This window comes from Carcharhinus amblyrhynchos, chromosome 30 (genome assembly GCF_965287045.1).
Source record: "Carcharhinus amblyrhynchos chromosome 30, sCarAmb.v2.hapA, whole genome shotgun sequence".
Taxonomy (NCBI): Eukaryota; Metazoa; Chordata; class Chondrichthyes; order Carcharhiniformes; family Carcharhinidae; genus Carcharhinus; species Carcharhinus amblyrhynchos.
In genome coordinates this window covers 6,796,409-6,824,246 of record NC_137353.1, presented here as the reverse complement: position 1 = coordinate 6,824,246, position 27,838 = coordinate 6,796,409, and the positions used below count along the sequence as shown (strand labels likewise).

General features: G+C 43.4%; 1 protein-coding gene across 6 annotated transcripts in view; it reads left to right on the top strand.

The window, feature by feature from the left end:
- The first annotated feature begins 3,530 nt into the window (after positions 1-3,530).
- The window catches only part of tmem201 (transmembrane protein 201), a 180,026-nt gene continuing 155,718 nt past the window's right edge, over positions 3,531-27,838 (top strand). For 4 of the 6 annotated variants that reach the window (XR_013889684.1, XM_080215487.1, XM_080215486.1 and 1 more), the window contains exon 1: positions 3,531-3,682. Coding sequence is in view for 5 of the 6 variants with exons in the window: in XM_080215487.1 (XP_080071613.1) it covers positions 3,576-3,682 (107 nt within the window). In the remaining variant the exon portion in view is untranslated. The remainder of the gene's footprint in view (positions 3,683-27,838) is intronic. The other 2 variants (XM_080215489.1, XM_080215490.1) reach the window with 1 other exon arrangement.

Sequence of the window (27,838 nt, the reverse complement as noted above, 5' to 3'; positions counted from 1 at the left end):
TTGGCCCTATCTTTAAACTCACTTTCCTCTCTAAACTCCCGGAATATGCTGTTGCATATTCACGTCCATCTTTCCTGAAACTTCAATCAGGTGTCCATCTTGCCACAGTGCTTTCATAACCATTTGGTCATCAAATCACCTCCCAAAGTCACAAATTAAATCTGATATGACTGATATAACTGAGGCTTTCAATGTGATTAACAAAACTAACCAGTTCCAACGACTCTTCACTTTCAACCACAGAAAATGCTGGAAAATCTCAGCAGGTCTGACAGCATCTATGGAGAGAGAATGGATGTTCTCGGGGATGTTCTTAAAGTTATTAGGGACCCAGGTTCAAATCCCACCATGGCAGATGGTGAAATTTGAATTCAATAGAAATCTGGAATTAAGAATCTACTGATGACCATAAAACCATTGTCGGTTGTTGGAAAAACCCATCTGGTTCACTAAGGTCCTTTAGGGAAGGAAATCTGTTGTCCTTACCCGGTCTGGCCTACATGTGACTCCAGAGCCACAGCAATGTGGTTGACTCTCAACTGCCCTCTGAAATGGCCTAGCAAGCCACTCAGTTCAAGGGCAATTAGAGATGGACAATAAATGCTGGCCCAGCCGGTGACGTCCATGTCCCATGAATGAATATTAAAACAAACAGAGACAATGTTTTGAGTCTGGATGACTGTTCATCGAGTCATCCTGTCTTGAAATGCTGGCTCTATTCTCTCTCCATAGATGCTGTCAGACCAGCTGAGATTTTCCAACATTTTCTGTTTTTGTTTGAGATTCCAGCATCTGCAATATTTTGCTTTTGCCTCTTCATTTTCGTCCAGTTATATGGGACTGCTCTCACCTGATTCGATCTCTTTTTGCCCAGTTTTGGCAAGAGAATCACTTGCAATGGCTTCTGTTCCTGCTCTTGCAAAGTTATTTCTGGTGTCCCCCAGGATCCATCTTGGGGCAGCACGGTGGTACAGTGGTTAGCTCTGCTGCCTCAGCACCAGGGACCCGGGCTCGATTCTGCCCTTGGATCACTGTCTATGTGGAATTTGCACATTCTCCCTGTGTCTGTGCGGGTTTCCTCTGGGTGTTCCGCTTTCCTCCCACAGTCCAAAGATGTGCAGATTAGGTTGACTGGTCATGCTAAATTGTTTCTAGTATCAGGGGATTTAGCAGGTAATATGGTTACTAGGCTGAGTGGGATTGTGATAGGCCGAATGGTCTCTTTCTGCACTGTTTCCTTGCAGGATCCTTGGATCCCTCCAATTTCACATCAACATGCTGCCCCTCAGTGATATCATCTGAAAACGCAGCATCAGTTTCCACCTGGACACTCTGACACTCACTGCAAGTTTCCTCGACCCCACGCACGCACACCCCCCGAACCTCTCCACTGTCACTCAATTTTAAGGCTGCTTTTCTGACATCCAGCAGTGACTTGGGCAAAATTTCCTTCAACTAAATATTGGAAAGACCGAACCTACTGCCTTTGGTCTCGACTAACTCCATCTCTGTCATGGCAACTGTCTGAGGTTGAACCAGACTTTTCACAACCTTGGTGTCATGAACGACGCCAAGTAAGTTTCTGACTACAAATCAATCATTACTTGGACTATTTCCATCTCTGTAGCATCATCCTACTCTGCCCTACCTCAGCTCATCTGTTGTATAACCCCTTAACCAAGCCTTTGTTACCTCTAGAATTAACTAGACTAGCACATTCCTTTCCTACCATGTTCTATCCCCCATAACTTGAGATCATAAAAAAATTGTATCCGGTCCCTTCCACTCATCCGCCCCACTGCTCATGACCCACACTGACTCCTGGTTAAGTAATGTCTTGATTTTAGAATTCTCATCCTCATTTTCAAATCCCTTGGGCCTCTATCTCTATAATCTGCTCTGGCTCCACAACTCCGAGATATCTATGCTTATCCAATTCTGCTGTCTTCGATTTGATTTGATTTATTATTGTCACATGTATTAGTATGCAGTGTAAAGTGTTGTTTCTTGCAAACTATACAGACAAAGCATACCGTTCATAGAGAAGGAAAGGAGGGAGTGCAGAATGTAGTGTTACAGCCATAGCTAGGGAGTAAAGAAAGATCAGCTTAAATAAGGTAGGTTCCATTCAAATGTCTGATGGCAGTGGGGAAGAAGGGGTTCTTGAGTCAGTTGGTATGTGACCTCAGACTTTTGTATCTTTTTTCCATCAGATTGCTTCTCAGCCTTTTGGCTAAGATCTAATGTAGTATTGACATGCTGTACTTGGTTAAAGTCGTTAGATTACATTTTAGCTTCATTGGAAGCAATGTTTAAAATTGGCTAAGATGCAAATGAGATCAAGTTTTGGAGGAGGAGCTATGTCTACTCCAATTAGCTTGGATCATGTAGATCTCAGGAGGTGAGAGCCCTATCAGCTTGGATCGGGAATGTCTCAGACTCTGAACTGGACTTGATTTGATTGAACAGGAATAAAAACAAAAAAAAGGTGGAAGAGAGTATGTCCCGGGTGTGTGGGGTCCTTAGTTATGCTGGCTGCTTTTCCGAGGCAGTGGGAAGTGTAGACAGAGTCATGAGACCATAAGACATAGGAGCACTCAGCCCATTGGGTCTGCTCCACCATTCAATCATGGCTGATATTTTTCTCATCCACATTCTCCTGTCTTTTCCCCATAGCAACTGATCCCCTTATTAATCAAGAACCTATCAATGCTTTAGCATTTCCTATATTTGTTGTTCCAGTATTTGTGAGCCTTGCCATTAGCTGCCTCAGTCGTAAGCTCTGCAATTCCCTCCTCGACCTGTTTGTCCTACTTTCCTCCTCTTTTAAGGCATTAGCTCTCAACCAAGTGTTTGGCCACCTGCACTGATATCCCCTTATGTAGCTTGGTATCTAATTTTGCTTTATAAACGCTGCTCTGAAGCGCCTTGGACTGTTTTATTAAAGGCGCTGGTGCATAATGGAATAAAATAAATAAGTGTCAGCTCGGTCTCAGTTGGTAACATAAACATCTCTGGCCCACGAAGTTCTAGGTTCAAGACCCACTCCAGACCTTGGTCTCATAAAATCAAAGTTAACATTCTAGGGCAGGACCGAGGCAGCACTGGATGGTCAGCGATGACATCCTTTGGATTAGGCACCTAACCAGCACGACTTTCAGCTAGTGGGGGAAACCCACGCGGACACGGGGAGAACGTGCAGTCACCACACAGTTACCGACGCTGGGAATCGAACCCCAGTCCCTGGCTCTATGAAGCAGCAATGCTAACCACTGTGCTGCCTACCTCCTGCACCCCCTTTCCAACTGTTTAATCAGTACATCCCTATCCCTCCTCAGCTCTGTAGAAGGACCTAAAATGTTAACTGCGGACAGTGAGGACACAGGAGCCTTTGATTGACAGGAGGGTGGTGGAGTGGGCGGGGCCGCGGCGCGGCTGACGCACGCGCGATGACGGAGTGGTGGCAGGCGCAGGCGCAGTGGCGGTGCGGTAGTTGGCGCAGGCGCGGTGGCTGAGCAGTAGTTGGCGCATGCGCGGTGGCGGCGCGGGCTCCTGGGTGAGTGTGAGCCCTGGTAATGGAGGCGGTGCAGAGCGCGTTCGGCGCCTTCCCCAGCGCCCTGGCCGGTGGCCTGGGCCTTGGCATCTGCGCCACTGGAGCCGCCATCTACAGAGTGGCTACCAGGTAAGTGGGCAGCGAGAGGGCCTCGGGTCCGTCGCTTTCCCTCCTTCCCCCCGCCAATCGACCTGAGAGGTGACTCCCCTCACTCACCCATTCTCCCCCCCTCCCTCACTCACCCATTCCCCCCCCTCCCTCACTCACCCATTCTCCCCCCCCCCTCACTCACCCATTCTCCCCCCTCCCTCACTCACCCATTCCCCCCCCCTCCCTCACTCACCCATTCCCCCCCCCTCCCTCACTCACCCATTCCCCCCCCCTCCCTCACTCACCCATTCTCCCCCCCTCCCTCACTCACCCATTCTCCCCCCTTCCTCACTCACCCATTCTCCCCCCCTCCCTCACTCACCCATTCTCCCCCCTCTCCCTCACTCACCCATTCCCCCCCCCTCCCTCACTCACCCATTCCCCCCCCCTCCCTCACTCACCCATTCCCCCCCCCCCTCACTCACCCATTCTCCCCCCCTCCCTCACTCACCCATTCTCCCCCCCTCCCTCACTCACCCATTCCCCCCTCCCTCCCTCACCCATTCCCCCCCTCCCTCCCTCACCCATTCCCCCCCTCCCTCCCTCACCCATTCTCCCCCTCCCTCCCTCACCCATTCTCCCCCCTCCCTCCCTCACCCATTCTCCCCCCTCCCTCCCTCACCCATTCTCCCCCTCCCTCCCTCACCCATTCTCCCCCCTCCCTCCCTCACCCATTCTCCCCCCTCCCTCCCTCACCCATTCTCCCCCCTCCCTCCCTCACCCATTCTCCCCCCCTCCCTCACTCACCCATTCCCCCCCTCCCTCCCTCACCCATTCTCCCCCCCTCCCTCACTCACCCATTCCCCCCTCCCTCACTCACCCATTCCCCCCTCCCTCACTCACCCATTCTCCCCCCCTCCCTCACTCACCCATTCTCCCCCCCTCCCTCACTCACCCATTCTCCCCCCCTCCCTCACTCGCCCATTCTCCCCCCTCCCTCCCTCGCCCATTCTCCCCCCCTCCCTCACTCACCCATTCCCCCCCTCCCTCACTCACCCATTCTCCCCCCCTCCCTCACTCACCCATTCTCCCCCCCTCCCTCACTCACCCATTCTCCCCCCTCCCTCCCTCACCCATTCTCCCCCCTCCCTCCCTCACCCATTCTCCCCCCCTCCCTCACTCGCCCATTCTCCCCCCCTCCCTCACTCGCCCATTCTCCCCCCCTCCCTCACTCGCCCATTCTCCCCCCCTCCCTCACTCGCCCATTCTCCCCCCCTCCCTCACTCGCCCATTCTCCCCCCCTCCCTCACTCGCCCATTCTCCCCCCCTCCCTCACTCGCCCATTCTCCCCCCCTCCCTCACTCGCCCATTCTCCCCCCCTCCCTCACTCGCCCATTCTCCCCCCCTCCCTCACTCGCCCATTCTCCCCCCCTCCCTCACTCGCCCATTCTCCCCCCCTCCCTCACTGAAGCGGCTACCCTCGACTCCAGTCCCCTGTTAAATGTTTGCAATATATATAAATGATTTTGAAGAAAACATAGCTGCTCTGATCTGCAAATTTGCAGATGATACTAAGATTGGTGGAGTAGTGCATAATGATGATTGTCAGAGCATACAGCAGAATATAGGCTGTAAAATTGGGCGGGGAAATGGCAGATGGAATTTAATCTGGACAAATACAAGGTGATGCATTTTGGTAGATCCATTTCAGGTGGGAGCTATAAAATGGCAGATCAGGAACATAGACGCACAGAGAGATCTGGGAGTACCGGTCCACAAATCTTTTAAAAGTGGCAGCACAGGCGGAAAAGGTGGTGAAGAAAGTATATGGCATGCTTGCCTTCATCGGACAGGGCATCAAGTATAAAAGTTGGCGATTTATGTTACAGTTGTATTAAACATTGGTTAGGCCACATTTGAGATACCGGTCACCATGCTATCAGAAGGATGTGGAGGCTTTGGAGAGAATGCCCAAAAGGTTTACCAGGACGTTGCCTGGTATGGAGGGTCTAAGCTATGAGGAGAGATTGAATAAACTGGGATTGTTCTCCCCAAAGAGTTGGAAGCTTTTTCCCAGGATAGAAACGGCAATTACAAAGGGGCACAAGTTCAAGATAAGGGGGGAAATGTTCAGTGTAGATATGCAGGGAAGTTTTTTTACACAGAGGATGGTGGGAGCCTGGAATGCCACTATCAAGTGAGGTGATTGAAGCAGTTACGTTAGCCACACTTAAGACTTATTGATAGGTATATGAACAAACGGGGAATAAAGACATATAAGCGGTTGGTTCGATAGGAAAATGTGATCGGTGCAGGCTTGGAGGGCTGAAGGGCCTGTCGCTGTGCTGTACTGTTTGTTCTAAATAATCGCAATTCAAATGTAAATTGTTATAAATGCATCTGAGAGCAATGTGGGAGATTTCCATTGCAGGCACTGCAATGATTTTCTTGCTAGTCCCTGGCTGGTAATTGGACGATGGTTACTGAGATATAAGATATGGGGTGTATCAGCCCAGAATTGCTGGTTCTTTTCATTCCATCGGATTCTTGATTTTAAAGAAAAGTACTTTGAGTTGATTTTGTTTGTGTGTGTGTGTGTGTGTGTGGGTGGGTGGGGGGGGGCGGCAGCGTGAGGCAGCATTGCCAACCACCATGCCAGCCTTTAATGCTTTAAAATTTTAAAAATTGTCAGCTGTGTGTTTGCCACATGCCTTTCCCCTGCCTTCTGGTGCAGTACGTATGTGATGACGGGTGGAAAAGGGCAGGATGACCAGCTATGACAGGTGGAGACCATGTCCTAAAATAGGCAGACTGATCCTAGGGGAAGATGACAATAACGAGCAGTGTAGGAGCTGTGAAATTAAGTATGCCTTTATTGAAATGTATTAGACAGCGCTGCCTTTCTGCAGTGTCTCACATTCTGAATGAAGGAAGATGTATTACAATGTGATGTTAGTGGTGTAAAATCACTTTTTCATTGTTGGACTGACCTTCTGAAAATCACTATTGCTGTAAACTATTTTGCTGCCTTTTTCCTGGAGTCCTTTGTTGATTTGCTCTGGGATATAGTACCACTTGCCTTCCCCTACTCTACCCCATCAAATAAATCTTGGGTGAGGCTAGTCAGTGAGTGTTGGTGGCAAGTTGTAACGTGATGGGTCAAATCTGACATCTTCATGTTGAAGGCTTCAACATGCTCATGCTGAATAAGTTGAAGCCTTACTCGTACAGAAGTGGAAGCTTACATTTGGCTTTTCTGTCTCTTGAGTCTGTTATCACTGAGAAATATTTTAGGCTGATATTGCATTCTTCTGAACCTCAGGTGAGGGCTAGACTGGCCTCAGATGGGATGGCTTCACAGATGACCAGTCTGCGAACACAGGTCAGACCTGCACTTGAGTATTTAGCAATTAAATAAGATGTTGGCAAGTGCTGGATAATTTCGGAGACATAAGAACATATGACCCTACCAAGGATTCAATGCCATCCAGGAGGGAAGGAAATAATTTATTCCAGGTTTTGCACCTGGGAAGTTAGATGGGTGTTGAATGCACTGCTGTGAATCTACATTTTCTGATGATCCTCAAAATGGCACAGGGATTTAATGAAACATTTGAGATCCTTGTCATTGAAATGGGACACCCAGGAATGGTATTCCTGTAAGTGATAACTTGGGGGAACAGGCTCCTTCTAGTTTGGTCTTATGAACTGTTCAGTGTTTCTGTGGAAAGAAAGGTTTACTGTGATAGACAGCGGTTATGTTCCTTTGCTTTACAAGAAAAGTAACAGCCTGCATTTACATATGACCACATGAAATAGATTATCGGACAGAAATGAAAACCCTGGAATAATTTAAGAAGCAAGTGAGGTAACTTTAGAGTCATCCTGGATGGAGACAGTGGACATTCCAGACTGAACTTCTCACTTTTTTGCAGATCTTTTAAGATGCTTATTTTTGTTGAATTTTGAAAATATCCCACGGTGCTTCACAAATGTAATCAGGCAAAAAATGACATTAGGAAGTTGTAAGGTTGGAGGAGGTTACAACATAAGAAGTGTAGACATGAAGGGAATTGAACATTGGGATGCAAACAGCAGCACTCTGAGTCAGTGAAGGTCATTGAGCACAGTGATGATGGATATCTGGGACTCGGTGCAGGTTAGAATATGGGCAGCAGAATTTTGGATAGTTGAGTTTGCAGATGAAAAGGCCATGTGTGAGAGTTTCAGCAGAAGATTGGTTGAGGTATGGTAGTCAGGAATGTGATGGAATATTCTCATTTGTCTGGGTGAGTGCAGTTCTAACAACACTCAACCTCATCACAATTAGGCCAGTGCAACCTGCTGGATGGCCACCCCATTCAGCACCTTCAACATCCGCTCCCTCCCCTCCAATGCACACTGGCAGCCTGGGCCACCTACAAGATGCAATGCGCCAAACCACCAAGGCTGCTTTGACAGCGCCTTCCAAAGCTGTGACCTCTACCACCTCGAAAGACAAGGGTAACTGACACATGGGAGCACCAGCACCTTTGTTTCCCTCCAAGCCAAACACCTTTCTGACTTGGAATTATATCATTGTTCCTTCACTGTCGCTGCATAATGTTAAAATCCTGGAACTGCCTCCCTCGCAGCACTCTGGGTGGAGACACACCACGTGGACTTCAGTGGCTCAAGAAGGTGACCCACTGCCACCTTCTCAGTAAAATTGGGGATTGGAGTAAATGCTGGCCTAGCCAGTGACAATTGTAGTTTTTAAAAAAAAGATGGTTAGAAGAGGATGGTGGTGACAACCACTTCAAAGCCTGCAGAATAGTTAGGAGAGATAAGATCACAATCACAGAGGATATCGTTTGTGACTTTGAAGAGTGTTTATTTCTGAGATGAGACAAAAACTTGACTTTAAACACGGGAAAGATGTCTACAGACTTTGGAGGTGATAACATGTTCAAGGCAAATTTAGGACCACCGTGGAAATTCTTTATGCAGAGTGACCTGCATGCGAAATAGATTATCGAACAGAAATGAAAACCCTGGAATAATTTAAGAAGCAAGTGGCAACCTTAGAGTCATTCTGAACGGATGGAGACAGTGGATGTCCCATTCTGAAATCATGATATTGGTTGCAGACCAATTAGATGTTTATTTCGACAACTGTACACCAAAACAAATCATCAAAAACAAAGTTGCTTTTACAGAGCAATTAAGGAAGTATGTTTAAATATTGAAACTACAATCGGGAAGATTTTGTATTTTACCAAATGTTATTATGCAGTGGTTAAGATATTGTACATTCATTGTAACCTTTGACCATTTTCATTTCTATGGTTTTTATTATTTGAAGGTAATTGCTTCTATCTGTATATTTTGTGTCTGAGCTGTTCTGCAAAAGATTATCTGAATCACCAATGGATAATTAATGATGCTGGGTTCCTGAGTAGGGGAGGGGCTGCTATCTCGATATATGTTCAAAGGCTGTAATCTAATCACTAGTTTCATAAAATCACCTTAGCCAAGCCATGTGTGAAAGCCAACCAATCCCTGAATTAAATTGCAGACGGAAGCTTTGATAGAATACTCATTAATATAAATTAGCTTGTGTGGAACTGAGTAATTTACTTTTGCAGTTGCTAGGGATTTTATGCTATAAGTCTTGAGGTCACCTCCTGTCCAGGAATTACGATGGCTATGGTCTTGCCCACCTCGAAGATGGCAGGAGGTGTCTTTAGCTTCCGTTGGAGGTGGGTGAGGGCTGTAGCTGGGTTATTCATGGAACAGTTACAGTAAGTGGACAACCATCTGAAAAATTTGTTTAGACTCTTTCCTTTGGAAAATCTATGTGACTTGTAGAGGCAGGGCCTGTTCCCCTTGCTATTCACTTAGTGTATTATACTGTACAGCAGAGCTGTGATCGAACTTAAGTATATGTTCAGTTGCGAAAACTCTGAGCTACGGAGTTACCTATCTATTGCCCTCACCGTCTGAAGCAGTTGTTTAGAATTTAATTGCCTGTCAGAGAGTTGGTCAGGTTTTGTCTTGTAACACTCAGTATCTTGGGCTATTTTACTATGTTAAAGGTGTTGTATAAATGCAAGTTGGTGTAGTGCCAACTTCTCCACTGTGCTGTACTCCAGTCTGTACATAGAATATAGTGACAATGTGCTCTGCGTGTGGCTAAAAATGGGTTTAAAAATACTTGGGCAACTTGGAGTAAACAGCTAGAGTTATTGGCCTTTTGGAACACTCTAACTCAGGGTGCTCCATTGTTGAATACATTCAAGGCTGGGATAGATTAGCCTTGGGGAATTGAGGGAAATGGGGAGCCGGCAGGAGTCCATGATACTGAATGGCAGAGCGAGCTCATTGGGCCATGTGGTTGACTCAGGCTCCTATTCCTTGTGCTCTTGTTTTCATTGTCATTTTGTTTAATAGTCCCAGTCTTTAACCCCTGATCATTAAATTCAATTTCACAGTGCCATGTGGAGCTTGGGTTTGAGTTCTGGGTCGCTGTTTCGCTAGTGTAATCAATGTGCTTTCATTTAATTAATTGCCAGAATTTAGGCACTGCTAACAAAACCATTGATAATTGCTTTGAGGAGATGTTGGTGGGCAGCATCATCAAATTGATGCAGTCTGTATGGTGAAGGTACTCCCACAGTGACTAATAACCTGTTTCATGCAATCAAAAGATTTCAGTATCTGTTAATCTATTAGCACAGTGGTATTCACTTTAAAAAAAAAAGGTCCAGTTAGGATATTGAAAAATGCTGCAAGTATTTGCAGCACAAAAGAAAATATTGGCCAGGAAACTGGTCAGAATTCCTTACTCTTCGAAAAATAGCAGTACCCACCTGAGAAGGCAGTCACTGTTTAACATCTCATCTAAAAGACGGCAATGCGGCACTCTCTCAATAGTGCACTGGGTTTTCAGGCTTGATTTTTGTCTTCGGGTCCTGGAGTGGGATTTGACTCTGTGTCAGAACATTATAGAATCGTGAGCTTTGCCCACTGATCCATTGCTGACACCCAAGCTTGATATTAAATTTACTGTAGCTACTGGTTAAATCACTTGCTTCAACCCGCCAATGGCTGCAATTATGGAGCAAACAGCCCTTTTGTTTCTCAGACATTTTTTGGTGCGCTGTCAAACAAGTTTCTTAAAAAAAAAACCATGGGGCCCCTCTGACCCACTGGGGATTTTGTATTAACCTGAACTGACTTTTTAATATCAGGAGAGGAAATCAGAAGTTGAAATTGGAGCTTTAACGTTTTCAAGTTGCATGTCACAAATTTAATTAATGCAGGTTTGTTTTGGACAGATGGGGTTGGGTTTGAGTCATGTGTTCAGAGATAGGTTGTTTAAGTGGAGCATGTGGTGATAACATCCAGAAATACACTCTCTCTTTAGCACTATCTACTGGTTAAACATATGCTTATGATTGTGGGTGATATACATGCGTTTAATACATACCCATTATTGATCAGTTTGCATCCCTGGAGTCAGTCAGAAGTCACTTTGGTGCAAATTTTCTTTGTTACAGCTTAAGCAATGTGCCAGCCAGCTGTCTTGTTATAAAGACCCATCTGGTATTATTGTCAAGTCTCCATTTGCAGCTGTTTACGTTCTTGTTGTGTCCTTAAAGCTATCAGACGTTATTTAATAATCTTTGTGGGCCAAAGGTGTGTTGATGCTATGAATGTCATATTGCTGTGAAGTAGTTTTCACATTGCAATGATGCTGATATTCAAACTTATCACTGGGGTCCAGTCTGACCTCATTGCAGAGAGGAGTGACGTGGAACTTGCTGTGACTTTCTTTGGAATTAAGTCTGCAATGTTCGATTGGGCTTAACCCAACAGGACTGTCCGCTCAAGAGAATTGTAGTTTTAAAAACAATTATTGTTTGTCCAGTTGCTGGTTTCAAAAATGGGGTTGCAGTAAACTTTTGGATCCCCTAAGTAATTTTAAACATTGGACGTAGTTACAGTTAGTTTCCTGATTGTAACATAAGGCACATTTTGTACTTGGAAGGATAAAAACAAATTATTGCAGATGCTAGAATCTGAAACCAAAAGAGAAAATGCTGGAAAATCTCAGCAAGTCTGGCAGCATCTGGAGGGAGAGAAAAGAGCTGACATTTCGAGTCCAGATAATCCTTTGCCACCTGACCTGAGATTTTCCAGCATTTTCACTTTTGGTTGTATGTGGAAGGGGTGGGAATAGTTAGTGATGTTGTGCTGTTGATGTTAGCATGAGGGCAATGAGAGGAAATGGGGTTCCTTGTGTGCCAGCTAGCGGCATGCTACATTGAATAGGGAACAATTAGCAAAGGAAAGAGCGCAAGGACATATTGTACTGTAAAAACATTTAGGAAATGTTTCAATCCTATTAAGTAAACTCTTTTTATTTGGTTACATTGCTGCTTAAGTGTGTTATGTAGCATTGTATTTCCAAAATGTTAGTAGCTGAAGAATTTGCTTCTGGATTGTGTACAAATGAAGCAGTTAACTAGTTCCTGAGGAAGATGATGGTTTTTCGAAAGAACAAGCTTTTGAATAGTGGTTTTTTTTTCAGTCCTGAAGCTGAGAACGTGAAACCAATTTATACTGAGGTGTGGGAGGCTGGATGTGCATCATTCAATGAGTCATGTTCTGATGAGTCCATGAATGTGTAGTCCTTGTGTGGGAGTGCTCAGTACATTTTCCTGTTAAATGAATAATGCCACCCTCTACATGAAGATTAGTGTTGTGGCCCAAGCTGAGTGTAAAATAAAGATTGTGTACACTTTGTTTTAGCAGAGGTGTTGGAGACTGTTTAAAGTTCCAGCCCTTAGCCATCCATGATTAATCTGGTTGTGCTGAAATAGGCAGGGGAGGGAGGGGAGAGGTGTGCAGTGCCTGTAATGAACTCTACTTTTGTCTGGGGTTTGGTTGTGCTTACTGTGCTGAGCTGAAGATTTAACCTTTTGAAATATCCAACCAGTGTTTAATGCAGGCATGAGTTGGAATGATTAATACAACATGGGGATTGAATTTAATGGTGAGTTTGATCAGCAACAGTGGTAGACAGAACTTATATAACATTTCACATCCTCATCGTGTCTCGCATGTTGCAGAGTCAAGACAGTGTCATCACTATTATGTAGATAAATGGAGAGATCCATGGGCAGCACATTGGCACAATATTTAGCATTGTTGCCTCTCAGCTCCAGGGACCCGGATTGAATTCCAGCTTGAGCTCATTCTGTTTGTGTCTGGGTTTCCTCTGGGAGCTTCAGTTTCCTCCTAGAGTCCAGCAATGTGCAGGTTAGATGGATTAGCCATGCTAAATTGCTCCTTTGTTGATTTTTTTTGATTTTTGATTTATTATTGTCACATGCATTAACATACAGTGAAAAGTATTGTTTCTTGCACACTATACAGACAAAACATACCGTTCGTAGAAAAAGAAACAAGAGTGCAGATGTAGTGTTACAGTCACAGCTAGGGTGCAGAGAAAGATCAGCTTAATGCAAGGTAAGTCCATTCAAAAGTCTGACAGCAGCAGGGAAGAAACTGTTCTAGAGTTGGTTGGTACGTGACCTCGGATGTTTGTATCTTTTTCCTGAAGGAAGAAGCTGGAAGAAAGAGTAGGGTGCATGGGGTCCTTAATTATGCTGGCTTCTTTGCCAAGGCAGCAAGAAGTATAAACAGAGTCAATGGATGGTAGGCTGGTTTGCATGATGGATTGGGCTAACTTCGTAACCTTTTGTAGTTCCTTGCGATCTTGGGCAGAGCGGGAGCCATACCAAGCTGTGATACAACCAGAAAGAATGCTTTCTATGGTGCATCTGTAAAAGTTGGTGAGAGTTGTAGCTAACATGCCAAATTTCCTTAGTCTTCTGAGAAAGTAGAGGCATTGTCTCAAGATTTGTAGGTTAAATGGATTGTCTGTGCTGAGTTTGCACGTTATCCCCATGTCTGCGTGGGTTCCCTCCGGGTGCTCCGGTTTCCTCCCACAATGTCCCAAGATGTCTAGGTTAGATGGATTTGCCATGATAAATGTGTGGGCTAGCAGAGGAGAGGGCCTGGGTAAGGCACTTTGAATCAGTGCAGACTCAGTGGGCCGAATGGCCACTTCTGCACTGTAGGGGCTCTATGATTTGAGCAGATCATGGCCCTTAAAACAAACAGCAGCTGAAATTTGTGACTGGTTGAGGGATGAATGATGGCCAGGACATGGGGGAATTTCCCTGGCTTTTTTATCCCCTCTTCAATGGCATCTTTTTTTGATCTGAACAGACAGGCGGCCTAACGTGTCTCCTGGCAGAGTTAAGAGGAGAAAGAAAATCCTGGAAAATCCCAATATAGGTTCGAGTGAATCTACTCTGCAAACCAGCTGACTGGGCCTGAACTTTGCAACCTTGTTTTCTTGGAATGTTCAAGAATTTGAATTTCCTTTCTTCTCAGACTAAATTGGTTAGATTATTTCTTCCTCACTGCCACCACTCTCTCTCTTTCTACTGGCTTCCCTCTGAGAGCTTCACATTCTTTGGTATTGCATCTTATAAACAGGAATTCTGGAAATCAGACTTATGACCTCTCAATTTATGTCTCAGATTCAAAAGGAATCTGTGTTTTCTTTTGCTTTTTAGGCCTTAGGCTTTGGGGTTCTCTTCAGGGAACATGTCAGCATTCACAGGCATTCAGCCACTGAACTTGAGATGAGCGTTCTCCAAGGCGGCCTTCACGACAATGCAGAATCGCTGAGCAGAAACTGATAGCCAAGTTCCGCACAATTGAGGACGGCCTCAACCAGGATCCTGGGTTCATGTCATATTGTCTGTAACCCCCATGACATGCCTGGGCTTGCAAAATCTCGCTAACTGTCCTGGCTGGAGACAATACACATCTCTTTAACCTGTGCTTAACTCTCTCTCCACTCACATTGCCTGTATCTTTAAGATTTGATTACCTATAAAAGACTCGCAATCCAACTATTATCTTGTAAATTCAGTTTGTCTGTATGTGCCCTGTTTGTGAACCAACTCCTCATTCACCTGATGAAGGAGTGAGACTCTGAAAGCTTGTGCTGCCAAATAAACCTATTAGACTTTACCTGGTTTGTGAGACTTCTTACTGTTCTCTTCCTAAACATTTCTACCTATCAATCTGTTTAAGACGCTCCTTCAAACCTACAGCTTTGATGAAGCATTTGGTTATCTTCTCCTTCTGTGTCCCTCAGGCAGTTTTGAGATTTTACTATATTTAAAGGTACTACATCATTGCCCCCACTTTTCATCAATCCCAGTTTCTTGTATTAGGTTCTGGTTGTGAGCCCATGGAAGCTGTGACAAGAGCAAGGGAGCGTGATGTACTCTCAAACATCTGTCAGTCTCACTGAGGTTGGTTAGCACTGCTGCCTGACAGTGCCACGAACCCAAGTTCAATTCCAGGCTTGGGTCACTGCCTGTAAACTATTTTACTGCTCCTTTTGCAGTGAATAAACAGTGAGTTGGAGATTCCTTCCATGGTGTGGTATATCGGGCCAATAAACTGGATAATTTCCTTCCTCTGCCTCGTTGCTTTGATATTCTTGTACGGTACTTTAAAAAGCAAACAAAATGGGATCTTTAGGCTGACGTATTCTCAAAAGGATACCCAATCAATTGGGTTTCTTTGTTCCTGGGATTTGCCTTCACTGTTTGTTTTTTTTAAATCAATATTGAGAGCAGGTTGAAGACCAATGGGTTGGATGATTCCAAGATTACATTTCAGAAACATTCAGTTGGTTGTGCTCTCATCTCTGACTCAAAAGGTTGTGGTTTAAGTCCTACTCCAGGACTTTAGCACAGAACTCAAGGCTGATACTTCGGGGCTGATGGAGTGCCACACTGACAGAGGTGTCAACTTTCAGACAAGACATTAAACAAGACATCCTTGTCTGCCCCCTCAGGCGAGTCTGAAGTATGCTGTACACAATTCAGAAGCAGAGCTGGGGAGCTCTTCCTGGTGTCCTGGCCAATATTTATCCCTCAGCCAACACCACAGAAACAGACTATCTGGTTGAGTCTCGTCTCCTTGTTGTTTGTGGGAGCTTGCTATGCTCAATTTGGCTTCTGTATTTCCTGTATTGCAACAGTGACTGTACTTCATTGTTTGTAAAGCATTTTAGGTGCCCCATGGTTGTGAAACTTGCTATCTAAATGCAAGTCTTTTTATTCAAAACTTCAGTTTGTAACCTTCAGATAGTCTCGAGGTTGACTTGCAGTTGTTGGCTGTCTTCCAGCTTATAATGTAAAGATTCCTTGGCATATCGTATCTAGACTAGCTGTCTCAGCAGGCTTCTGACCTTGAAGGTTTTACCTTGTTTGAGAGTGCTGTGTGTGTTTAGTCTGTGCTGATGAAGATTCACATGGCTGTCTCATTGCCCTGAGTATTGCACTTTTTTTAGTTGCACATTCAAGTTACCTATTTTTAAGCTTCTTGGAGGGAGCCTGGATTTTATTTATGTTGACTGAGGCAGGCAAGAGTCTTGATGCACGATTTAAAGCGAGGTGGTAAGGAATCTATTGATGCATTCACACTAGCTCTGCAGTAAATATAGAGCAGCTTCCTTAACTCAGAATTCTAGTCACTGTGCAAATGCAGTCTTAATCCGAAGTCTGTTCTAACCCAGTGCTGAAGTGAAGAGTATTGAGATCCCTATAGAAGATGGCCTTACTCGACTTTCACTGGGGGCCTTGACATTTAGTTAATGCTGTACAGCACTCAGCCATAATGAAAACACCTTGATCCCTTTAGCCCCAAAAGCTATATCTAATTTCTTCCTGAAATCTCAAAATGCTTTGGCCTTCTTCCTATGCTTGCTAACCCACATTGGCTGGCAACATTTTGGTTTTCTCCCTGTTTTCAAATCCTCCCTCAGCATTGTCACACTTCATAACCTCCTCCAAGATATCCTCACTCTTCCAATTCTGGCCTTTTGTGAATTTTCCAGTACAATATTAATTGCTTCATTGGTGTCTGTGCTTTCAGCTGTCTAGACTCTTAAGCTCTAAATTCCCTTCATAAACCTCTCCTTCACTCTCTCCTTTATAATATGCTCCACAAAATTTGGTTAGAGTTCGGATTTCCGTCATCTGTCCTCATATCTCCTTTATGTAGCCAAGTATCAAATCCTGTTTCATAACGTTTTATTGTAAGCACCCTGGGATATTTTTCTACATGAAAGCTGCTGTTTCAATGCAAGTTATTGTTTCTTTGTAATTGCTATGTGAGCATTAAAGCTAATGCTGCTGTTTGAAGTAGTTCTCGTCAATGCGAATAGAAAAAAACTTGCAAACAAAATGACAGCCAGTTTATGCACAGCAAGGTCCTACAAACAGGATAAATGATGAACCTGTGTTTGGGAATGTCATCTGAGAGGACGTAATATGAGAATTTACCTGCACCTCTTCAAATTATACAGTGAAATCTTTTATGCCTACCCGTATGAGCAAGGTTGAGGCTTTGGTTTAATGATAGCTCGTGAATCATGGCACAACCATGCTCAACTAGATTGTGCACTCAAGCCCCACGTATGCTTGATCTGTGGCCTGACAGGTTAGTTCTATCACTAGGTCAAACTAATAGTTCATTATAGTTGTGGTGTGTGAAAGAAAGATATCTCTGTGGTCAAATGAAGCACTGGAGCCAAAAGTAAGTTTAATTAACACACTCAATGATTGCTTCAAGCACATGTTCGACCCTCCTCTCTCAATTTGTAATTTTTCTATGGGAAACAAGGGGAAGGAAGTGCAAATTTTGTTTGTTGGTGAAGAGGCATCTTGCTCTGTGATTAATTGTTTTGGTTTCTTGTCTTGAGTAAATGCTGAGGTGAGGAGGTAAGCAGTGTATCCAACTTATGATCCTTGCTAACGAGGGGCAGAATTTAATAGCATCTGTGTGGTACACATAATAGGGGTTTGCAGTTAATAAGATGATGAGTCAATTTACATCTTTCCCTGGAGATCATCAGCCCAGAGGTGGCAAGTGAGTTGTAGGTGTGCCTTATCCTTTTTTTAAAAAAACTAGTTTTTTATTTGTGCTGACATTAAAGCAGTATTGGGTATCTTTTTTAAAGTTGTACTTGTACTGTTTCCCTCTAGCTGCATATATTTCAGTTGCAGTCTTGTAAGAATTTAATTCACCTCAGTGGGTTTTGGTTGAAGAGTTTTGGTGCTGCACAGATTAGAAAAACAATGGAATTACTTTTGAGTTAATTTGAACCTTTTTTTGTTACACTGGTTTGTGTTCTCAAGCTAATCAGTAACTTCTAACCATTGACATTTAAATCCAACTCTCCACTCTTGAATTAGGGCTACGAATCCATACTGAGCAGTAAAGGTGTTCAGTACCCTCGGTCCCCTTCCCCATCTCCTTAGCTACATTGATGTCAGTCAGAGCGGCTTGCAGGTGGAGTGGAGACAGACAGTTGTAAGAATGGATAGGGAATATTGATGGTGAGGCATCGCAATAGGCGCTGGTGCCCTGTGTTTGGACACTTTTATCTGCAGGTTGCCCTTACTTTCACTATTGATGGAAACTTGTTCATGTTTGTTAAGGTAAGAATCTGTTCTCCAGCCCACTTATCACCTTCCCAATTAATTCCTCGTGTTAGAATAGTTCACTGATACTGTTGAGACCTGTCCATGAATGCTAGACATAGAGTTCTCCAGGGTGACCTGTTCAGTTCCCCAGCAAAGAATCAATGCCACGATGATGGCAATGGAGATTATGGGAGATCGTCAATAGATCTTCCCTTAGGCCTTGTGAAGTATGAATTCCCCTACTGAGCGAGCAAAAGCTTGCCCAATAGGAAATGAGCAGCAGGAGTTTAAAACCAGTTATCTGTACCTGGACCGAGTACCATAGGTCTCCGTGTTTACACTTGTGTACTGTAGCCACAGAAGCAGCACTTTATTTACTGTAAATAAAACGTGTTGATGATGGAAGACTTGGCAAAATTATTATATTGGTGACAAGGAATAAACTTAGTTTTTTTCTTCCCTTCGAACAACCTTCATTGTCAAGGCAAGTAATTCTCTAGTAAGAAAGAAATGCCTTTCTTGGTAAACTTGAAACATACAGTGCAAGCATAGAAGACTGGGCCCAATACACAGACCGTATATGTGACGACCTTTAAGAGAGAGATGAAAGGCAAAAAGTAATGATGTTGAGAGCATACAGGGGCATGACATTGAGCAAGATAAAAAGTCCTGATGCCCCTGACTCAAAAGCCTTTAGTGAGTTAGTAGACTGGTAAAAAGCTGTGCAAAACCGTCTTATTATATTCCCACATTAACACAACAGGGCAAACTGCTGGGGAATCTGTCACTGAATTTTTGACCAGTTTATGAAAAATTTGTGAATATTGCACATTCATCCCTGAACAACATATTGCGAGACTGACTATGGTATCTGGAATTAATAACGTGATAGCTCAAAAATAATTATTGGCAGAACCCAACCTGGATTTAAAAAAAATTGAAGTAGCTTGATCACTGGAGAATGCAGAGAAAGGAACACAGGAACTACAGCGGGACTCAGACAGCAGAGCCTTCCAGTTCAGGAAAGAGGGACCTCGTGCAGCATTTATTCTGAGAGCAGTCGGTAAACCATCCGAGAATCCATTGCAATGTTGGAGCCCAAGTCACATCAAGCAGAAAAGGAGAGGCAGTGATGGTCTTAAGACTAGCTGGCTAAGACAATTAATACACATAAAAGAAGAGCTCCGTGTTGAAGATGGTATCATTCTCTGTAGTCCTGTGCGGTGCCCCTCTCTTCACCTCCATACATCCATGGAAGTGGCCTGGCAGGCCTTGGGTGCGAGCACATCTGGACTTTGCTGTGTCTTTTATAGGTTCCATGTTCTTAATCATTTTGGGGACACTCCGTTTGTTGGAGATGCATTGCATGAGCTCCATCACTTCCCGTGCTGCAATTGAGACTACAAAGGAATTTCTACACTCAGTGGGGCACCTGAAATCTTGGTTTCTGACAACAGCACTGCTGTACCATGCTCTGAGTTCCAGAACTTGCCTTCTAATGGCATCAGACACATTAGGACAACACCCTATCACCCATCATCAAATGGATTGGCTGAGCAAGCAGCGAAGACTTTTAGCTCACATGAAGAAACGGTCCACAGCATCCATTGAGTCCAAGCTGGCAAGGTTTCTATTCATCTATTGGACTGCCCCTCGCACAATGTCAGGAATAGCTCCTGCAGAATTATTCTCAGGACAGCAGCAGATGAGACTAAGCCTACTGTTCCAGAGCCTGGCAGGGAGGGTGAAGTTCCAAGAGAACCAAAAGAAAAATCATGATTCTGCAAAGAGAGTGTGTTCAAAACCAGTGACCCAATTCATGTGAGAAGCTTTGGAGATGGTCTTAGCTAGGTCCCTGGGATCATAATGGAGAAATGGGTCCATGTCTTGTAAAATAAAAATGCAGGACGAAATTGTGAAGAAGAACTTGGGCCACCTCAGGATTAGGGAGCTCGTGCCAGTGCAGGCCTCGTTACCAACCATAGAAATGGCTGCTGCCTGAAACAGGCCACAACTTGAAGTCCACCCTGTGCCTAGCTGGCAGGATGATAAGGACATTGATTTTGAAGTGGAAAGGGAAGAAGCTGGTGTTCCAACTGAAGAGCCCCAGGAAGAATTGACAGCACTGGTTTTTACAGTGCTCCCTCAGGAAACAAAGATATCCAGTTTGGGTCATGCCAAAAAATCTGGCCCCACCTTTGACCCAGCTGGTCGAAATGACCTTGAGGATTGATCAATAGGAAAGGAGCAGCGGGAATTTAAAATCATCAGTCTCCATGTGGACCAGGTACCTTAGGTCTCTGGGCTTTGACAATTCTGTGTACTGTAGTTGCAGAGTGGCACTTTCTTCATCATGTGGATAAAGGGTGTTGGTGTCAGAAAAGCAGCCTTGGCAAAATTATTACAAGTATCTTCAAAAGGAAGGGAAGGAATTGTCCAAAAAACCTAAGGCTAACGTATAGTGCAATAAATATCCTCTGTTTGCATGTCTTACGACAATGGACATGCTACAGTAGTAATGGGCAATCTAGACTAGTGAATGGGCCGCACGAGTGGCCCTCCTCTCAGTGGACCACAAGATTGAAATTGGGCTTGTTCACCAACCATGATGCCATGAATAAGATTAAATACATTTAATAATGCCAAATATTTCATAGCGAGTTATTGAAAATGCTTAATCATTTATACATTCATAGAACTCTCATCAACTCTAAATGGTAAAACATAAATATTGACACTTAGGACACAGAGGGAGCGCACGGCTCTCACAGTCAGTGTTGTGAACAATCAGCATGCACCTCAATTCACTTGCCCTTGCTTCACATGCATATCACTTTAGCCATACCAATAGGGAAAAAACTACGTGGGTGAAAGTCAGCGAAATGTGGCAACCCTGCATGTGGGCAACAGTCAACAAAATTTCTCATGGCCACATTCAGAACCTGTATGGGCCCTGTGGTCCCCTCTAGCCTTTGGCTGCCCACCGCTGTGCTGCAGGCTCTGGCAAGCCAGAGGTTCTAGTAGTTGAATGAATCTTGATGAAATCTGCTCTCAAAGAATATTGATGAAAGTGAAGGGTGTCAGTAACAATGAGAATCCTCCCTTGTTGCAGTATTACTGCAGGCACATTCAAGGAATAGGCCACCATTCCTCTAATGCAGGGCAGATTGGTTCATGAATTATTTTGTGCCCTTCTCTATATGAACTGCTAACAGGAGTTTGAATTCATTTGGTAATGCACTCATGTTGGCACTCATTCTTTTAATGCATTGGAATAGTTATTTTTAATGCATAATTTCAGGCCTCTGACAGTTTTTATTTCCATTGTTATTGTATGTTGCAGTTAGGGATCAGCAACAAATGCTGGCCAAGCCAACAACCCCCGGGTCCCATGTACGAATAAGTAAAATAAAAATGAGCAGTGTATCTGAAATAAATTTCTGTACCGACAATAAACAAAATTGAATAGAATAAATTTATCTTAATAAGCTGGTGTTCTAAGTGCTGCATTGCATTAAGTGGTGATCAAATAAAGACGTTTCAGACGCTACAGACTTGGGTTACTGGTACTGAATTTTATTGACCTTTCCATTTTTTTTTTCATTCTCTTTATTGACTGATGTCCTTTCCTAGAGTAAAAGGCTCATATGTTTTGGTTCAAACTGGATGTGCAGCAACTGTAGTAATATCTTCAGCTGTAGAAATCTTTTGTGCTTTCTCTTTACTTTCCCCACCACCTCCCTCCATCCCATCAACGTCCAAAAGCAGGATATGTTTGTGATCACAGTTGTCATTGCAAATAATGGCTTCTTGTTCAGCTCCCATACCAAAGATTTTGGGAAGGCTGCAGACTCTGTGTGGACGGCTGGCTAACCAACTGCTTTAATCTCCACTGTTCAGCGTTGCCATGTGAAAAGTGTCAGTATTGTAGTCAGTAATTCTAACCGTTGGAATAGTTCATACGGCATTGCATTTGTTTGCTGTGTTCTTGTGCATAAAAGCTTTTTAATGTATGTTTTTTCCTAATCTCTGTGTTGCACTGTTATAAGAATGGCACGATAGCCATAGTGAAGGTTAATTCAGTAACTTCAATACAGTGTTAATGTAAGCCTTACTTGTGGCCGATAAATATACTTTAAAAACTTAATATTATTCAAAAATAATGTTTCTTCATTTTCTTAATGAAGTGATGAATAGAATAGAGAATTTTCTTTTCAGGTCAGGCCAGCATTTGTTGTCCATCCTTGACAGCCTTTGAACGGAGGGCAGTTAAGGGTCAACCAACCACATTGTTTTGGGTCTGGCGTCACATGTTTGTTGGGTTTTTACAACAATTAATGATAAATTATCGTGGCCACCTTTACTGAGACTAGCTATGTATTCCAGATTTTGTTAATTGAATTCAAATTCCATCAGTTGCCATGGTGAAATTTGAACCCACACCCAGGCATTAGATTGGGCCTCTGGATTATTAATTCAGTAATATTACTACTGCATCATCTCAAGTTATGGTAAACTTGGATCAGTCCTTGATTACCATACTTGAGATATTGTGCACAGTTCTAATTGCTGTATAATAAATGGAATATATGTGCACTGGAGAAGGTACAAAAAAAATACAAAATATGATGCCAGAATACCACTGGGTAGACAATAATGCATTGAGTATTAGAAAATATGTAATGAATAATGTAAACAGCACGCTGCATTTATATAATAATACTTTGGTGCTTCAAGTGAGTGCTGTGAACAAAATTTGACAGAGCTATAGTTGAGGGGTATAGCATGATGCATTTGCTAGATGATAAGCACATGAAGGAATGTGGTGTAGACGGGCATGTTAATAGAGTTAGATGATGTAAGGTGTGAAGAAGGTTACATGGACCATAAATCCCAATTCAGGCCTGTTGAGCCGAATGGCCTTTTTCTCTGTTGCATTTTCTATGCAATGTCCAGTTTTAGAGCCAAATACTTTTACACATTCAGTTCCAAGTATCAGCGTCAAAACTTTTTCCTGGCGTACCCAGAAACATGAGGTCTTACATTGATGAGCAATCTGTTCATTCTGACTGCAACGTTTCTGGAGTGTTTTGTGTCATGAATCTGTTGTAAGCTGGAAACTCCTGCACCCATCAGAAAGTGGAGGAACCACTGCTCCATCAAAAGGTTGGATCCAGAATTAATTCTCTGCATTGCACCAGAGAGTTATTCACACGTAATGCTTTGATTCTGGTTTTCTCCAGGTACCTTTTTCACTTGGTGCTCAGCACAATTGTCAGCTCCCATCAATAACTTGTGTTTCCTATTACCTGAAACTTGACCTTGAGCTTAATATTCAGCAAGATATTACCACTAGGTAGACAATGAGCCATTAAAGTGTTTGGATAATAGAACAGCACCACACTGCATTTATATTATAATGGGGTGGCACAGTGGTTAGCACTGCTGCTTCACAGTGCCAGGAATTTGGGTTTGATTCCCAGCTTGGGTCAGTGTCTATGTGGAGTTTGCACGTTCTCCCCGTGTCTGCTTGGGTTTCCTCCAGGTGCATTGCTTTCCTCCCACATTCTGAAAGATGTGCTGGTCCAGTGCATTGACCTAAACAAGTGCTGGACTGTGGTGACTAGGGGAATGTCACATAACTTACTTGCAGTGTTACTTGCGACTAATAAATGAACTTTAACTTTAAAAAAAACTTTAATGCTTTGGGGTCTCAAATTAATATTGTAAACAAAATTTGCCAGAGCTATTTGACATCAGGTTTTGGAATGTTGGACCTGTTTGTGGAATTAATTTAAGAGGCTTTGCATGTTTGTGTATTTTTAACCTAAGCCATTTGTCTGAGATGTTTTTTTTTAATTGAGAGCTGCTGTGCTACTTTTGATTTTTTGTTTGTATATAATATTTCAGTCTGCTGTGGCTAAGTGAGTAGCATTGGCCTCTGAGTCATAAAGTTGTGGGTCCATGTCCCATATTAGAGTATTTAGTACAAATGCATGTTGACACTCCAGGGGAGTGCTGCGCTATCAGATAAAGCATTAAACTGAGGCCCCATCTGCCTGTGAGGTAGATGTAAAAGATCTTCTGGCATGGTTTTGAGGGAAAGGTATATTCTCCAATATTTATCCCTCACCCAACAAGATTGGGGAACTTGTGGACAAATTGGTTGCCGGGTGTTCTGTGCCACAGATGACCACATTTTAAAAGTACGTTGGATGATGCAGGCTGTTATTGAAATGCACGTTCTTTTACGTCCATTGCTGTTGAGTCCTATCCTTTTCTGTAGTTCATTTATTTCTGTGGAATTCGAACAGATTGACCAAGCAAGTGCTAAATGCGTTACTGGAGTTTTATGGGACAGGAAACCAGTGCTTCCAGGCAGATCTTTAGTATTCAGTTGACCTGGTTTCTTTTAATACAATCGTCAGGAACTTTATTTCAGTTAAATCCTATGAACAGTGTTGCTATTTTGTCCCTCATTTCCTGCTTGCCTTTAATTTGGTTTTGTGGTCTCTGGTGTTGTAGTCCACATTGGGTAAGTTGGATTTTATTTTCCTCTTCGTGTTGTTGAATTTACCATTGTTTGAATTCTTTTTCTTGCTTTTTATCTCATTCTCTCTGTGCAGATTATAACAGCTGCAGACACAAGCTGTTTGTTTAATCTCCAAACAGCAGCAGTTCGTTGGCACTGGTGCCCATTCTGTTATCACGAAGCACTATTAATCATTGTCTCTCACTCGCCTGCGCAAGCACACACACGCAGTTGGTTTTGGGCACTGAAGTCATGAATGAGGATGTTTGAAAGCTAGCGTTTGTTGCAAGCATTTTTTTATTATGGATGATAAATCATGCCCAAATTGCCCATAGGGCAGCGCAGTAACACAGTGGTTAGCACTGCTGCTTCACAGTGCCAGGGGCTTGGGTTACTGTCTATACGGAGTTTGCGCGTTCTCCCCGTGTCTGTGTGGGTTTCCTCCAGGTGCTCCGGTTTCCTCCCACATTCTGAAAGACATGCTGGTTAGGTGCATTGACCTGAACAGGTGCCAGAGTGTGGGGACTTGGGGAATTTCACAGTACTTCATTGCAGTGTTAATATAAGCCTTACTTGTGATTACAAATAATTTTAAGGTTTATTTGTTAATGTGCAAGTGAAATTCAAGTATTTTTCAAATTTTCTTTTGATGTTTATAGGTTGACTTCTTATGTATCATGTGTATCACATGATTCCCTAAATGTCCAACATTCTACTTGTAATGGGTTTTAATTGTGATTTTAGGCCCTGTATTTTGGAAGAAGCATGAAGTTGCTGTGATCATGGTGGTCAGTATTGGAACAGTGCCTTTTAGAATTATCTAGAAGGAGGTCTCACTCCATAGGTCTGCGTCATCATTTCGTTTAAGTATTTGGAATGAGTTTTGACGCCACTGTGTCAGCCCTCGAGCTGAAACCAGGACAAGACTTCTAGCAAATAGCCTGTTTAAATAGAATCATTAAATACCGCAACAAACAGAACCCACCACCAAAACTATAGCAGTGTCTCCTAATACAAACAGGATTATTTCTCCAGCAAAATAGAACGAGTGGAGGAATTATATAATACAAATAAGTGCACAAAATCAATCCCAATTATTGAAAGTTTATTGTCTCAGTTGTGATTGTCGGAGTATTTACTCGAACAACTTCATTCTGGTTGGGACACGTGGGGTGATTGCTGCCATACATATTTAGCTGCTTCTCTCAACTTCTGCTTGTGGTATAACATTCCATGCTCCACTTCCTCCTATTATATGAGGGAAGTTAGTATGGGTGTGCAAAGATATGAAGCGTGCATAATAAAGATTTGTGTAAAAAGGATTCATAAACAAGCATAAGTGTTACAGACCCTGCTGGTGTTACATGTAAAAGTGCCCCAACTTGAAGCACTGGTTCTGGTGTCTGTTGTTTGGACTCATGTGAGAAGCCATATATAACCCAGCAAGAAAACAGTCCAGTCTTAATGTCAACAGTTAATAGTATTTGGAAGAAAAATACACAAGAGACTCTGTAATACACTTTGACACTTAAGTATATGAATGTTTGAACACATACTATTTCTCTGCGGTTACCTCTCATTCCCAAACTAGACCCACGTTCCCCAAACTCTCAGATGTGGAGATGCCAACTTGGACTGGAGTGGGCACAGTAAGAAGTCTCACAATACCAGGTTAATTTGTAACAGGTTTATTTGAAAACAAGAGCTTTCAGAGCGCTGCTCCTTCCTCAGGCGAAGGAAGGAGCAGCTTTCTGGAAGCTTGTGATTTCAAATAAACCAGTTGGACTTTAACCTGGTGTTGTGAGACTTTTTACCAAACTGACTGAGACATCCCTTTTCCTAAATGACATTCAATTTTGTATTCTATAAATCAAATCCAGCTCACAGTTACCACATAATACAGTTTAGATGACCAGGTCTGGAAAACCACCTTCTGTTGGTTTAGCCAGGGTACGAAACTGAGTCTTGTGGAAGAGAATATCTGTAATCTGCTCTAGCTGTAAACGTTAGAGCTCTCTGAAGATTTTGGCCTGCCTGGCTGTTTATATAGAAACTAGCCTTCGGGCTTTGATGCAACTAGCCTCTCGGGCTGTCAGATGTACTGGCCTGCTTCCCTCTGAGGATGCCAGCAGTTATACCATTTAACCTTTTTGATATTTGATTCTGTGGATTTGGCTGTCTGCATCTCTCAAATTCCATGACTCTAGAAATTATCATGCGTATACCTCCACTGCTCTCTGTTGTCTAGGTAAACTGTTTCTAATGACAGGGCAATTTACACCTGATTCAGTCTAGATTCTTGCTAATTTTGTTATTGGGTAAATCCTGTCTCATCATACCTTTAGAGTGCCGCTACAGCTGTCACTAGGCAGATTTTGACCTGCTGGGCACATCTATCATACCTTTTTTAAATTCTTGTTAAGAAAAGGAAACAAAATATAAAAAGAGCTGTTAAAATTTGTTGAGGTTGCAATGCTTGTATGGCCAACTTTTCACCAGTAACGTGTCTGGTTACAGACTGGGTCTGTCTGTACTTGTTGGAGTTTAGAAGGATGAGGGGGGATCTTATAGAGACATATAAGACAATGAAAGGGATGGATAGGGTAGAGGTAGAGAGATTCTCCCTGCTTAGAAAGGATAGCAGGACTAGAGGGCGCAGCCTCAAGATAACACAGGGGCAGTTTAGATCGGAGTTGAGGAGGAACTTCTTCACTCAAAGGGTGGTGATTCTCTGGAATTCTCTGCCCGTTGAAGTGGTGGAGGCTACCTCGCTAAATATATTTAAGTCACAGGAAGATAGGTTTTTGACAGACAAGGGAATTAAGGGTTATGGGGAGAAAGCGGTAAAGTGGAACTGATCCAATTCAGATCAGCCATGACCTTATTGAATGGCGGGGCAGGCTTGAAGGGCTAGATGGCCTACTCCTGCTCCTATTTCTTATGTTCTTATGTGTGATGGGACAGAAATGAATAAACAAAGGGGTAGGGAGGGAAATATAAATCAAGTCCCAGTTAGCTTTTTTCATCATTTTGTTCTTTTATTACTTACTGTCAGCAGCTAACTTCTAGAAGAGCAATTTCATATCTATTTTC